Source organism: Pecten maximus, chromosome 3 (genome assembly GCF_902652985.1).
Source record: "Pecten maximus chromosome 3, xPecMax1.1, whole genome shotgun sequence".
Taxonomy (NCBI): Eukaryota; Metazoa; Mollusca; class Bivalvia; order Pectinida; family Pectinidae; genus Pecten; species Pecten maximus.
The window spans coordinates 41718779-41735819 of NC_047017.1; the positions used below are offsets into that span (position 1 = coordinate 41718779).

Here is a 17041-nt window from a genome sequence, read left to right on the forward strand (position 1 = left end):
GATACAATTATAGCCTCCCATAGCAGTAGATATTTTACCAATAAACTCATGGCCTTCCTTATACTACAGCCCTGGTTTCCCTTAGCAGTAGTAGATATTACATCACAGTTGTCTTCTTTTGATATTTTACCAATCTCCTCTCACAGCTGCAAATGATAGAAAGTCAGGGTATTCTACCAATCAAGGCATTATATGATATTCTGACTATTAATTCTACAAGGTCCATGAATGCCCCTGGGATATACTGCTTACCTTTGCTGGTCCATCAGGTTGAAAGGTGTACGCCCCACTTTTATCTTGGAAGACATTATACTTTGATCCTGTTCCATAAGTCATGAACTTGACCTCTGACCTCAATGTTTGCCCATCAGATTTTCTTGTGATATACTGAAGAACCAATGACATTAACTAGCTTGGTGAAAACAGTGTACAAAAAACATCATGCCCATCAAACCTTTTCTATATTGATGGAAAGATGGGAATTTTCCACATTACTTTTTTTCAAATCTCTTCGATTTGTCAAGTACATTGTAACTTCAATTTTTGGTTGATAACTTGCGCCAGCTTAATATTTGTACAGTACTGATATTATTTATACAGTGGATCCAACTTATTGTTACATGTATATATATAATATCCAATATCATAATATTCTGCTTATTATACAGTAATATTATTTCCATGTACCATGAATTAAAAAAATTCTTAATATAAATTAAGTAAAAATATCCTGTTTATTATAAATGATATGGTCCAATGTGAATCCTGCTTATTTTAACATTTTTTTTCTATCCTTAATTATTTTTGTTAGCTGTAACCCCAGGTAAGTGGTCATATTTGACACCTGGACAAGTCATTAGCTAATTACTGCCTGAGGATGGCACTGGAAATGGTTCCTACCAAGCATGTAAATGTGATTGTCATAAATATGCTGTTGGACGAATGCATTCTGAAATTTTAATTAATTCTATCTACTGACATCCCAAAGGCCAATATATTCACTGAAATACCAGTTTTGCTTGGACTAAAAAGCTGACCCTGCCTGACTGCAGTTCATGTGACTGTCATGTGATGAGCATCTCACCGCAAAATGTTATGTTTATGAGGAGGTAACAAAATTAATGTTTTGATCAGAAATTCGACAAATCATCATAAATGATGTATTATTTCAATCTAAAACTGATCCATTCAACTGAATGTTACATTCCAATACTTCTCTGAGTCCAGTTTAATATAATTTCGGACCGAGATTGAATTTGAACGTAGAAATATGCTGTGGCATTGTACCTTGATTTTGATGACATAATTACAAATATATCAACATCTTTATCAATTGATTATCAATTAATTCAATAATTTTTATATCAGTTGTTACATAATTTTTGTATAATCATGTTATTTTTGTGTTTTTCTCCTCTTTCTACACTTAGTCGTAAGTCTTACAATCGTAATGGGCCCAAACTTCCAGTTCAAGGGGCATATAACTGCTTGCTCGGTTATTATAATATCCCAGTTATTATAATAGTTTTCTCTAGAAAGTAGAATATAATAATAAGTGGGCTCCACTGTACTGGTGTTTGACTTCTGACATTGTGCTTATATTTGACATTACAGTCAAAACACAAAGGTAGACATACAATTACATCACATGATGTGGGTATGGACCACTTCTGTCCTAATTACATCACATGATGTGGTTATGGACCACTTCTGTCCTCCTAATTACATCACATGATGTGGTTATGGACCACTTCTGTCCTAATTACATCACATGATGTGGGTATGGACCACTTCTGTCCTCCTAATTACATCACATGATGTGGTTATGGACCACTTCTGTCCTCCTAATTACATCACATGATGTGGTTATGGACCACTTCTGTCCTAATTACATCACATGATGTGGGTATGGACCACTTCTGTCCTCCTAATTACATCACATGATGTGGGTATGGACCACTTCTGTCCTCCTAATTACATCACATGATGTGGGTATGGACCACTTCTGTCCTAATTACATCACATGATGTGGGTATGGACCACTTCTGTCCTAATTACATCACATGATGTGGGTATGGACCACTTCTGTCCTCCTAATTACATCACATGATGTGGGTATGGACCACTTCTGTCCTAATTACATCACATGATGTGGGTATGGACCACTTCTGTCCTCCTAATTACATCACATGATGTGGGTATGGACCTCTTCTGTCCTAATTACATCACATGATGTGGGTATGGACCACTTCTGTCCTCCTAATTACATCACATGATGTGGGTATGGACCACTTCTGTCCTCCTAATTACATCACATGATGTGGGTATGGACCACTTCTGTCCTCCTAATTACATCACATGATGTGGGTATGGACCACTTCTGTCCTCCTAATTACATCACATGATGTGGGTATGGACCACTTCTGTCCTAATTACATCACATGATGTGGGTATGGACCACTTCTGTCCTAATTACATCACATGATGTGGGTATGGACCACTTCTGTCCTAATTACATCACATGATGTGGGTATGGACCACTTCTGTCCTAATTACATCACATGATGTGGGTATGGACCACTTCTGTCCTCCTAATTACATCACATGATGTGGGTATGGACCACTTCTGTCCTAGTTACATCACATGATGGGGGTATGGACCACTTCTGTCCTCCTAATTACATCACACGATGTGGGTATGGACCACTTCTGTCCTCCTAATTACATCACATGATGTGGGTATGGACCACTTCTGTCCTAGTTACATCAACTGATGTGGGTATGGACCACTTCTGTCCTCCTAATTACATCACATGATGTGGGTACGGACCACTTCTGTCCTCCTAATTTCATCACACGAGGTGGGTATGGACCACTTCTGTCCTCCTAATTACATCACATGATGTGGGTATGGACCAATTCTGTCCTAATTACATCACATGATGTGGGTATGGACCACTTCTGTCCTCCTAATTACATCACATGATGTGGGTATGGACCACTTCTGTCCTCTGGCTGGCCTAATTTACAATGCCTCCTTACCATATGATGTATTAACCAATCCTGTCCTATGAATTTTGGTAATTTTGATGCTGATATCATAAGTTTAAAGCTTGATATTATTTATACCTACCTGCAGTTTCCCTGTACAGGTAGAAAACGATGCCAACAGGTATGAATTCTCTATGGTGAATAACACATCCTTTATAACTGATAAGGTGAAGTCTGGGCTATCACTGTCACTGTACAACAGATAACGTGATAATGACAAGTACACTACCAACAAACAGCAGGGAAAATAACATACCTTAAACTTTGTAAACATACATGTGTATTTGACAAATAATAAGATTATAACATCAGTTTGGTTTGGTGTGGTTTATTTTGTTTAACGTCCTATTAACAGCTAAGGTCATTTAAGGACGGCCTCCCGTGTGTGCGACATGCATGCGTGTGGTGAGTGCGTATGTGTGTTTTGGGAGGCTGCGGTATAAGAACAAGATTGTTCAATATATGGTATTATTTATGGAGACTCAAGTAACATGAAGACGAGGAGCTACATACATCAACATTATAGTTATCATAAACAAATTGTGATGTAGAGCGATATGTATACGAGATATGTGACCTTGAGACAGAGAGATATGCAAATTAGATATGTGACCTTGAGACAGAGAGTTATGTAAATTAGATATGTGACCTTGAGACAAAGAGATATGCAAGTGAGATATGTGACCTTGAGGCTGAGAGATATGTACATGAGTTATGTAACCTTGAGATTGAGAAATATGTAAACATGTATGTGACCTTGAGACAGAGAGATATGTAAATGAGATACGTGACCTTGAGACGGAGAGACATTACCATACCTGAAATCTGGCATTTGTGACAGTGGCACTGAAAGTGTAGCCATAGTCGGGAGATAATCACTATCACTTATCAAGGCAAAGGTTCTGATTGACAGGGGAGGTAAATCTACTTCAAATACCAGCTGGAACAAAAGAAACAGATTAATTAACAAATTGATTGTATTCATCTAATTTTCTATAAATTTCATTTAAAATCTAGAATAAATCAACCTTTACCAAACACGTGTACTGTCTATAGTGTAAGATCTAGTTCCAAATTAGTCATCTTGGCCTTTAAAATACCGAAGCAACACAAGTATAAAGTATGCTCACTATCAAGCATTAAACACAAGCATTAAACAGACAAAATGAATTACTAATTTTTTCAAGAAATAAACTAATCTATGATTTGTTTGCTTGATTATTACCTTCACATCTGAAATACTTCAATACCTCATAAACATCCAGTTGAAGTGTGCCTTTGGTACTCCACACAGGATTGACCTGACAGGATAAGTATTGATGTGTGCTCCGGTCCATGACCTTGACCTTTGGCTCTGTAACACGTAACACCACCACATCTTTTCTCCTATGTGGGAGACTGTTGTACACCACGATATGGACCTGGTACATGTTCTGAGACCCGTCTATTACAATAGTTTTCCTTGTCAGAAGCTTGTCATAGCTAGTCCATTCACTCATCTATAATTTGCAATTATATCTTTAGGGAAAAAAACATCAATATTTCATTCTTTTACTTTTAAAATTCTATGATGAAAATTCTGCATAAACATAAAAATTGATAGGTGTAACTTTGTCTGACTAATTTGGTAGTCTACTTTTTCATTAAAGACAGCAACCTTCAATCATGGCTGCTGTTTTGTTATTAGCCTCATATCTTTTCTGTATTTTTCATGTAAGGCATAAACAGAGATCAGCCTACATCCAAAATCAGTATAAAACCAAAGTACATAAAGTTTATGTGAACACCACTAGACGCTGATCAACAGTATTACACCATTCCTCCATTGCTCTGTCTATTGAGGTAAACAGAGATCTAGCTAATTCAGTAATGTCTGTCCTATAGGGTTTAGCAGGATTATCTTAAATATACCTACCAAATGCACTTCTACAGGATTAACATGGTCCTTGGCATTAAGCATGTTTGCCATCAGTGAACCAAGTGAAGTAGAAAGACCATCAAAAGCACTCTGCAATCTGTAGGTAGGAACATATCTATATACAACATGTTAACAATGGGACCAACATAAAGGAAAATAGTTGTTTTACCATTGAATTTATCAATCAAATCTACAGGCCACAGAAAGTTATAAAATATTCTTACTATCATGCCTATAGAAGATTATGTACAGCCATGCCTGCAAGAGATTCCATATTGCTATAACTACAAGAGATTTTGTATTGCCAAGATATGCCTACAGGAGATCTGTTATTGCCATGACTACTAGAGATTTTGTACTACCATGCCTTAGATTTGTTATTGCCATGACTACAAGAGATTTTGTACTGCCATGACTACAGGAGATCTGTTATTGCCATGCCTACAGGAGATCTGTTATTGCCATGACTACAGGAGATTTTGTACTGACATGCCTGCAGGAGATTCCTTATTGCCATGCCTACAGGAGATTTTGTACTGCCATGCTATGACTACAATAGATTTTATACTGCCATGACTACAAGAGATTTTGTACTGCTAGAGATTTTATTACAAGATATTTTCTCACCTGTCTCCATAATCTCTAACAACTTTTCTTTTTGAAGTTCCAGTAATGGCGTCATGGTGTTGAAACAAAGACAATGTCTGTCTGTAGGACTGGAGCTTGGTAGAATCTTTCAGTATTTCTACTATGTGTTCAATTGTTCTTGTGTGTATTGCCTGGGCAAGACACAGAGAAAACAGAATTTCCACTGACCTGTTAACAATTACAACCAAAAACTAAGGGTATTATAAAACAAGCTGGCACAGAATGCCAAATATTTTCTTTGTGACAGAGGAAAGCATTCATATGATATTCAAGTCATTTATTACTCAACTTCAAAATTTATCAAGATTTGAAAAAAAATATGACACAGCATGAAGTTGGACCAAAAAGGAACTATTTTTGCTATAACACATTCTGAAAAAATTCTGGTGTGATGGACAAATAAAGTGTAACACTTCAAGCCTGTGCCAGACCACTTCATGGTGAGGGCATGAAACCTACATGCATGTAGAACAGAATTGCCATCTTTTTATTATAGTATCATAGTATCACAAACCAAAACCTTCGAAAATAAATTGTTTAAGTCTGTAAACTTATACATGTGGCCAATATATACAACCTAATGAGTTACTACCTGAGAATGGCTTGGAGTTTGCGAGACATGTGTTTAAGGTGTGGCCTGGATGTGTAGTAGCCACTCCAGTACTGGTCAGAACGGTCAGTATAGGTAAAGAAGTCTCCGGCCAGTGTAGGTATATTAAGTGCTGATCTCTTTTCCACTGCGGTAAAATAATCACTCAGTGTTCCGAATCTTATCTGTAAAATAATGGAAGAAAATCACAAGTGCTGAAGTATAAAAAGATTAGAAATAATGAGGCAGGCTGGACCTCTATATTTAACCCCTATATTGTGTTTGGTACTGGCCTTAAACTAAGGTATATGGCAGAACTCCTACAAGGGCTGATTGATAAGTTGTGAGCCTCGTATTGAAGGAGGTACTCAAGGATGTTCTTTTTAAGTCCTACTGCTCTCTGACTATAAAGGGCGGTTTACCCAAGGACTGGTCTCATTTGGTTAATTTATATCACAAGGTAGTACTCTAAAGTAAACAAGACAAGCAGGTTTTGAAAAATGGACAAAATCGGTTAGGGTTAGGGTGAAAGAATCTCTCATTACCATGGCTACCATTCACAATGGTGGCTTTAAATTGATTGAGCATCCGCCTTATGCACCTGATCTCGCTCCATCAGTCTTTAATCTTTTTCCAAAACTTAAAACAGCTATTTCAGCCACCCTAATCCTAACATGCAGTGGATGGCTTTCAGAACAGCCAAGAAAAGGAGTTCTATAAAAGCAGCATTTAGGCCCTTAAACACTGCTGGCAAATATTAAAGTGTAATGATACTGAAGGGGATTATGTTAAAAAATAATACAATATGTATGGCAAAATTCAAATCTCTCAATATGAGGCTCACAAATTAGCCCTTGTACACATACTTATTTTGGTGCACTTCAATTTCGTGTCATGAAGAGTTAAAGCGTCGAAGACTTACCATAACAAGAGGCCCATGGGCCTTAACGGTCACCTGAGATTTGAAATATTTCAGTTAATTAAATTGACCATTTTTGGCCCTGCCCATCAGCCCCTAGGGGTCAGTCAGGGCAAACATGTGCATATTATCAAGCTTTCATCCCATGCTGCAGATGTTAACCAAGTTAGAATTAATTCCAAATGAAATCAAACAAATCGGTCAAAAATGTGATTTCCCTATATAAACTATAGTAAAATTTACCCCCTCCCCAGGGGTAAATGTGTGACCCCAGGGTTATGAAATTCACAATTTTAGTAAAGCACCTTAAGACCATTCCATCTATAAACAGTATTTGATTCTATCTTATTTCGGTCTGAAAAGAAGATTTTTGAAATTTCAGTCAATTTGGCCCTTTTTAGCCCCGCCCATCAGCCCCTAGGGGTCAGTCAGGGCCAACATATGCATACCCTCAAACTGCCATCCCAAGCTGATAATGTTAACCAAATTAGAATGAATTCCAATAGAAATCAAACATATTATAGTCAAAAATGTGATTGCCCTATATAAACTATAGTAAAGTTTACCCCCTTTCAGGGGCAAACTTGAGACCCCAGGGTCATGAAATTCACAACTTTAGTAAATCACTTTTAGACCCTTCCAACTATAAAGAGTATTTGATTCCACCTTATTTTCGTCTTGAGAAGAAGATTTTTGAAATTTCAGTCAATTTGGCCCTTTTTAGCCCCGCCCATTAGCCCCTGGGGGTCAGTCAGGGCCAACATGTGCATGCCATCAAACTGTCATCCCATGCTGACAATGTTTACCAAATTAAAATGAATCCCAATAGAAATTAAACAAATAAAAGTCAACAAGAGATCCCAGAGGGATCTTGGCGCCCACCATTGAATGATCTTTATAGGTTCCATGTCAGATTGATCTTTTCTCTACTTTTCCCTTCCTCTAAGTGTTACTAATCAGTGTAAATTCAGAAACAGCCCTCTAGTACTTTTCAAACAAGGGGAACCTATATATAAAATTTAAGATTTAGCGATAATGGCTGTCTGTCGGCCATGTTATTTTCGGATTGGTCCCAAAATGCAACACCAGGGACCAAGGGGAACCTACATATGAAATTTGAGAAAGATCCCTTCAGTACCTTCTGTAAAATAGCGATAACAAACTTCAATTGTCAAAATACAAGATGGCTGCCTATCGGCCAGGTTGTTTTCTGACTGGTCTCAAAATCCAATATGCATAACTAGGCACAGAGGGCAACATACAAATGAAATTTGAGAAAGATCCCTTCAGCCATTTCTGATAAATAGCGATAACAAAATTCAATTGTCAAAATCCAAGATGGCTGGCTTTCGGCCATGTTGTTTTCCTAATGGTCCCAAGATGCAATATGCAGAACTACAGACCAAGGGGAACTTACAAAAAAGTTTGAGAACGATCCCTTCAGTACTTTCTGAAAAATAGCGATAACAAACTTCAATTGTTAAAATCGAAGATGGCTGCCTGTCGGCCATGTTGTTTTCTGATTGGTCTCAAAATGCAATATGCATAACTAGGCACTGAGGGGAACCTACATATGAAATTTGAGAAAGATCCCTTTCGCATTTTCTTAGAAATAGCGATAACAAGTTTCAATTGTCAAAATCTAAGATGGCTGCCTGTCGGCCATGTTGTTTTCCGATTAGTCTCAAAATGCAATATGCATAACAATGCACCGAGGGGAACCTACATATGAAATTTGAGAAAGATCTCTTCAGTACATTCTGAGAAATAGCGATAACAAACTTCAATTGTCAAAATCCAAGATGGCCGCCTGTCGGCCATGTTGTTTTCCAATAGGTATCAAAATGCTTTATGCATAACTAGGCACCAAGGGGAACCTACATATGAAATTTGAGAAAGATCTCGTCAGTGCATTCTGAGAAATAGCGATAACAAACTTCAATTGTCAAAATCCAAGATGGCTGCCTGTCGGCCATGTTGTTTTCTGATTGGTCTCAAAATGCTTTATGCATAACTAGGCACCAAGGGGAACCTACGTATGAAATTTGAAAAAAATCCCTTCAGTACTATCTGAGAAATAGCGATAACAAACTTCAATTGTCAAAATCCAAGATGGCTGCCTATCGGCCATGTTGTTTTCCGATTGGTCTCAAAATGTAATATGCATAACTAGGCACCAAGGGGAACCTACATATGAAATTTGAGAAAGATCCCTTCAGTACTTTCCGAGAAATAGCGATAACAAACTTCAATTGTCAAAATCCAAGATGGCTGCCTGTCGGCCATGTTGTTTTCCGATAGGTCTCAAAATGCGATATGCATAACTAGGCACCAAGGGGAACCTACATATGAAATTTGAGAAAGATCCCTTCAGTACTTTCTGAGAAATAGCGATAACAAGAATTGTTTACGGACGGACGGACGGACGGAGGGACGGAGGGACGGCCGGACGGACGACGGACCACGGACGCAGGGCGATTTGAATAGCCCACCATCTGATGATGGTGGGCTAAAAATGTGATTTCCCTATATAAACTATAGTAAAGTTTACCCCCTCCCCAGGGGCAAACTTGAGACCCCAGGGTCATGAAATTCACAATTTAAGTAAAGCACCTTAAGACCATTCCATCTATGAAGAGTGTCTGATTCCACCATATCTGAGAGTAGAGAAGAAGATTTTTTAGTCAATTTGACCCTTTTTAGCCCCGCCCCTCAGGCCCCTGGGGGTTGGGGACCATATAATTTACAATTTTGGTTGACCTTTGCCCATGGAAGCTTCCTGCCAAATTTCATGGAATTTGGTTAAGGGCTTTTGGAGAAGAAGTCGAAAATGTAAATTGTTTACGGACGCACGACGCACGACGGACGACGCACGACGACGGACAAAAGGGGATTAGAATAGGTCACTTGAGACTTTGTCTCAGGTGACCTAAAAAGACCATACTGTAAAAGTGGAAATGTTCGCGGCGTGGAAATTTTACAGTATACAGAAACTTCAATTAGCATAATCTTAATATATATAGCGGAAATTCTTCAAGAATCGATAAAATAAGATTTCCGCTAAAATACATACATTTACAGTATGGTAATTAACAATAAAATACTAATCTAAATTTTGACATTGTTCCAAACATCTTCATTTGAATAAAAAAAATCACCATATACAACAGGAAAATCTTTTATGCTACATGCATACAGGCATAGTCAGAATTTGTTTCCATAAATTCAAGATTAAATTTCACATCTTTTGGTAACACCAATATATAAATGATCTTTTCCTCTACTATCCTTCTTTTCCATCATCCTCTTACTAATTGGAAAACAAGCAGAACTTACTTATGAAGTCTAATTAGAAAGATCTAATTGAAGAAGAACTTTCTGAATAATAGTAGTAACAAATTCTACAACCTTCAAAATCCAAGATGGCCACTTATTGGCCATTTTTATTTCCAGACCTGACTCAAAATTGAACTCATACATGATATTGTGAAGTTTGAGAAATATCTCTCCAGTGTTCTTCCAGAAATAGTGGTAAGTAAACAAACTTTGATGATTGCCAAAATCTAAGATGGCAATCTGTCAACCATATCATTTTTCTTATCAGTACAAAAATCAAAAGGGCATGATTACAGAAAAAGGAAAACATTCATTTAAAATAAGAGAATGATCCATCTAGTACATCTCAATGGATAGTGATAACAAGAACTGTTTAGGACTGCATAACAATGGATGATGGAAGGACAGACAATGGACACAGAGACCTCTATAGTGATGATAGATCTGTTGATAGTAGGCTTAAATAAATGCAAAGTGAGTGGGAGCTCAAATAAATATACTCCCTTCCCTCTCATCAATAAAATAAATCTGGGTTGGAGAGATATCTTAAGATCTTGGTATATCTCAACATTGATTGCATCCCCTTACCTTTGTCTTCATCTGAGGGTTTGTGTTAATGTAGTTGATGAGTTTGGTGAGGTTACCAAACTGTTTGTCCCACTCTGTAGCATCACTGTAGTAGAAGTCGTCACCATGAGGAACTAGTAAAACGCCATGTTTATACAACTCTGCCTTCTTCTGGAACTCCTCCCACAGTTGTTCTGCACTATAACAAAGGAAAATGTAACAAGAAATAACTTATACATGTATATAGAAAAATCTAACTGAAAATCTCTTAAACCGTGATATACCTGTGTAACAGTAACTTCAGCATGTTGAATTTTTTTCTGATTTGCTAATAAATGTCTTTGTGATTTTATATGTTCTGATATCCTAAGTCAAATTGCATTGCTTAGCATGTGTGGAAAAACAAAGCTTTCCACCTGGCTTGTTACATGTACAATGCAATAAGTATCCATTCAGCAATAATTTTATTAATATGTACAACTGCCATAATTTTACCAGATATCAGTGTCGGGGGTAATTTTTTCCTTGAAGAGGTTCGATATATTCTTGTTGCAGCAGCTGTTTCAATATCTATTGTTATAACTAATCTTCGTTGCTTCCAATCTCATTCAAACTGTGTAAAACACTTTAGTGTGGTTGGTTTACACTTTACAAACCAGAACTGCTTAACTTTGATCAACTCTGGTATCCACAAACAAAACAGAAGCACATAGCCCCAGATTAATTTAGGAACTAGTATGATATTGACCCATGCTGATTCTGAAGTAATAACAGTTTTTCCAGTCTATAGGCAGATCATTAACAAATGTGCTCCCCTCACACACCCACAGCAATTTTTCTACAAGGTTTAATGATCATGAACTGAGAATTTCACGAAGGTGCAGCCATGCATGTGAATCTGCACAACATGAGATAATTGGTACAGTCACACCCATAAATGTGTATTAAATTACAACACTGCATGAACAAACATCATCACATAACTCATATACCTGTAACATTATCTAACCTGGCTCCTAATGGGAGTTAAATTCTTTTGTGATATGATATTTTGCAGTCATGTAATCATGCAACTGCAACTTCTGTACTTAACAGGTGCCCACAAAAGTAACCAGTTATTATAATACATTTATGTATAACACTTCTTTCTGTGTATTGATGATTGTTTAGAAGAACAATTTCATAAACTATTCTCCAAATTAAAAAAAATACTTTAGTATAAGAAGCGTAAAATAATATGTATCATAAAACATTACAATGTAGTTATATGATTTCATATATTTATTTTGTCCACTACTTACTTATCATTAGGATAAGTGATAACATGGTTGTGTCCTTGAGCAAGACACTTTACCTTAATTGCACTGGGTGGCATGTGATAAGCCTCTTATATGTTGTTCAGTGAGGTAGCCACCAGCTACTACAGAGGGACCTGCCTCATAATGACTTTAGCTGTTCATAAGACAACAAATGTAACCAAACAAATAAATAAATAATAAATTTTACATTAAGTTCCCAAATCTAAGGCAAGTGTATTGTGAAAGCTGCCATTCATACATACAGATAAGCCACATTGCTGTCATCAACACGAATGGGTGGCACTGCTTGCATTCCATAGTAACACTTGTTTCTGATGAAATCTAATTTGCAGCAGATTTGAGGATCAGGGCCACAGGAAAATGGTACAGCATAGGACAGGAAGGGCATCATGTGACATAGACTGGCAGTGGTATGTGTCTGGTCTACAAAAAGAGAAAAGAAACCATTAAACACCTACAGAATGATACAACATTTGGTCTACAGGGAGAAATAGAACATTTAACACCTACAGAATGAGACAACTTTTGGTCTACAGGGGAAAATATAACATTCAACACCTACAGAATGAGACAACTTTTGGTCTACAGGGAGAAATAGAACATTTAACACCTACAGAATGAGACAACTTTTGGTCTACAGGGAGAAATAGAACATTCAACACCTACAGAATGAGACAACTTTTGGTCTACAGGGAGAAATATAACATTTAACACCTACAGAACGAGACAATTTTTGGTCTACAGGGAGAAATAGAACATTCAATACTAACAGAATGAGACAACTTTTGGTCTACAGGGAGAAATATAACATTCAACACCTACAGAATGAGACAACTTTTGGTCTACATAAAGAAATAGTTAGTCAAGCTAAGGTTCTTCCATTTTAACATTCCAACACACTAGAAAGACCTTTGTATCAACATATTACGAAATATCACAGTCGACACCGTGTATGTGGGCTTCTATTAGATTACATATTTGACTCCTTTTGATCATAAAAATGTCTCATTATCATTTATGAATTATAAATGCCTTCTTCTTCTTCAATTGTTATGGAGATACAATGTGTATGAATTATGATAATGATAAAACATAACAGTTAACCGTGAATCACTGAAAACTCCTGACCACAGTTAGGGCTGAAGAAGGCCATCAGGTCGTGGTCGAAAGCTACCTGTGAGTGGAATTATTTGCTAAGGGACATTGTTTTACAAATTTTATTTATTACACTGCATGGTGACCATCAAAACCTCTCATGATTCAGTAACTTTTTAAAAAAAATACCCCAGGCCTGTGTCCAGTAAAACTCCAGGTTTTTCTCTGATGCCAAATGTTGCTTGACTGCATAACTAACTCTCTGGATAACCATTTTCTGGAGGTTTGATCGTTGTAGTAAGTAGGTCATTGTTGTGGAGTGACCAAATGGGTCAATAGCCCAGCTGATATTTGGTGTGATACCTACATTGTAAATGACAAAGTGATATTAATACCTACATTGTAAATATAACAAAGTGATATGAATACCTACATTGTAAATGACAAAGTGATATTAATACCTACATTGTAAATGACAAAGTGATATTAATACCTACATTGTAAATATAACAAAGTGATATTAATACCTACATTGTAAATGACAAAGTGATATTAATACCTACATTGTAAATGACAAAGTGATATTAATACCTACATTGTAAATATAACAAAGTGATATTAATACCTACATTGTAAATGACAAAGTGATATTAATACCTACATTGTAAATATAACAAAGTGATATTGATACCTACATTGTAAATACTGTATAACAAAGTGATATTAATACCTACATTGTAAACAACAAAGTGATATGAATACCTACATTGTAAATGACAAAGTGATATTAATACCTACATTGTAAATGACAAAGTGATATTAATACCTACATTGTAAACAACAAAGTGATATTAATACCTACATTGTAAATGACAAAGTGATATTAATACCTACATTGTAAATGACAAAGTGATATTAATACCTACATTGTAAATGACAAAGTGATATTGATACCTACATTGTAAATGACAAAGTGATATTAATACCTACATTGTAAATATAACAAAGTGATATTAATACCTACATTGTAAATATAACAAAGTGATATTGATACCTACATTGTAAATGACAAAGTGATATTAATACCTACATTGTAAATATAACAAAGTGATATTAATACCTACATTGTAAATATAACAAAGTGATATTAATACCTACATTGTAAATATAACAAAGTGATATTGATACCTACATTGTAAATATAACAAAGTGATATTAATACCTACATTGTAAATATAACAAAGTGATATTGATACCTACATTGTAAATATAACAAAGTGATATTGATACCTACATTGTAAATATAACAAAGTGATATTGATACCTACATTGTAAATGACAAAGTGATATTAATACCTACATTGTAAATGACAAAGTGATATTAATACCTACATTGTATATAACAAAGTGATATTAATACCTACATTGTAAATGACAAAGTGATGTTTAAACCTACAATGTAAATGACATAATGATATCAAATTAATACCTACATTGTAAACATCAGAATTATATAATTATTATGGTGACATATATAATAAACAACTTATTTATATATTGTCACACATTATCATGAACAGTTAAACAGAAAGCAGAAATTTCAACACTATAAATTGTTTGTTTTAAAACTATAATAGGTAATGATAAAGAACACTAACTGTACTTGGAAAACTAAATAAAACTTTATCTGACATACCTGGTTTTGTATCCAAATTCACAAATTTATTTCTTTTAAATTACAGAACTAACAGCAACTTACCAAATGGGAAAACTTGAGATACAAAATGTATTTCTTTTTGTCAGTCTACCTTTATCATAATATCAAGATTACAGGTGATATTCTCTAGTATATATCGTAACAGTCATTTGACCATAATATAGAAAACTATATCATTCTACAAACTATGTCCCTGAAAGACTGGTTTAGTTCTGTGACCCTGTTACACCACAACATCCAAGGTCATATAAAGACACTGGTGTCTAATAGAAACACCACCTAAAATAAAAATATTAAAGATATTTTACAAACTAGGCTTCGCATCTTTGGTTAAAACTAATGACTCTGTAGCATGTCTCTTGATTGTTGATTGACTTCAGGCTAGCTTGCCACAAATCACAAGATTTCCTTCAAAATTTAGACATGCATATTTCAAGCATAAGTTATTTATATTTATATATTATATTATATAATCCTGTGTAAATTAACTATTCTTCTATGTATACACATATTTCTGTTAGGTAGTATAGTCACCAGCTATTACAAGCCTTATGAAACTGTCTTAAAATTAATAAAATGAAAATGTAATTATCTCATAGTCTAAAAATACACTGAGCTAACCTGCTGAGGATTACTCCTATGACAAGCTAACTTCTGCAGCATTCAACACTAAGAAACATTAATCCTTTCACGGATATATGCAGAGCCAATTCTGGATCAACAATATGTATATATATATTTAAGTGATCTTATCCTCAGTGTCTGGTGAATTATATCATTGAAAACACCAGTTTGTAAAACAAAAGTGCTTTCATTTTCAATCTTTAGATGCTTTACATCATCTCTCAGTAGCTAGGCTGAAATGTTACCATATGTGGTTGCATGTATTTATCTATACAGAGAACTTATTGGCAATGATAACATACTAATTAACTACTGTAACAATACACGAGCTATATGGATATATTCATACTTTGTTGCAAAAGGGAAATACTTAATGCATGCAACTAAATGTTGTTTACATGAAAAGTCATTATTATAAATTATAGTAAATACTTTAAAATTATTTCGCTACAATGTTCATGGAAATACTCTTTAATGGCTAAAAGCTTGATGCAGCTAAATATTCTATACACTGCCATCCATACAAAAAAAAGACAACAAAAATCAAAATACATAAAAATTTTCGAGGAAATTATGGATGACAGTGTATATGTAAAGCTATGCAGCTAAATACTATAATACTAATAGTCTATATGAAAGCTTAATGTAGCTAAATATCATGAAAAGCTTAATTTAAACTTGATGCAATTATTATACAGGTATATACAATGTATATGGAAATTTCAATACTTTATACACTGAAATACTATATATGTCTGAAAAGGTAAATACTTTATGCATGCAACTAAATGTTGTTTACATGAAAAGTCATTATTATAAATTATAGTAAATACTTAAAATTATTCAGCTTCAATGTTCATGGAAATACTCTTTAATGGCTAAAAGCTTGATGCAGCTAAATATTCTATACACTGCCATCCATACAAAAACAAGACAACAAAAATCAAAATACATAAAAATCATATCATAATCATGTTTACTGAATTTCAAAATATTGTCTGTAAAGTTTCGAGGAAATTATGGATGACAGTGTATATGTAAAGCTATGCAGCTAAATACTATAATACTAATAGTCTTGTATACATTGTATATATGAAAGCTTGATGTAGCTAAATATCATGAAAAGCTTAATTTAAACTTGATGCAGCTGTATTATATATAAATGTACAATGTATATGGAAATTTCAATACTTTATCAATGAAATACTATATATTTATGAAAAGTTAAATACTTTACGTAGCAATACTTTATGCAGCT

The 17041-nt window shown here is 35.1% G+C and overlaps 1 protein-coding gene across 1 annotated transcript in view; it reads right to left on the reverse strand.

Moving 5' to 3' along the window:
- Positions 1 to 17041, reverse strand: part of LOC117324211 (alpha-mannosidase 2-like) — a 38939-nt gene that overhangs the window by 14873 nt on the left and 7025 nt on the right. The window contains exons 6-15 of the mRNA XM_033879956.1: positions 13632 to 13805; positions 12590 to 12770; positions 11050 to 11227; positions 6210 to 6391; positions 5597 to 5785; positions 4967 to 5066; positions 4302 to 4550; positions 3870 to 3991; positions 3134 to 3242; positions 253 to 387 (exon numbers count right to left, since the gene is read on the reverse strand). Of these exons, the coding sequence (XP_033735847.1) occupies positions 253 to 387; positions 3134 to 3242; positions 3870 to 3991; positions 4302 to 4550; positions 4967 to 5066; positions 5597 to 5785; positions 6210 to 6391; positions 11050 to 11227; positions 12590 to 12770; positions 13632 to 13805 (1619 nt within the window). The remainder of the gene's footprint in view (positions 1 to 252; positions 388 to 3133; positions 3243 to 3869; positions 3992 to 4301; positions 4551 to 4966; positions 5067 to 5596; positions 5786 to 6209; positions 6392 to 11049; positions 11228 to 12589; positions 12771 to 13631; positions 13806 to 17041) is intronic.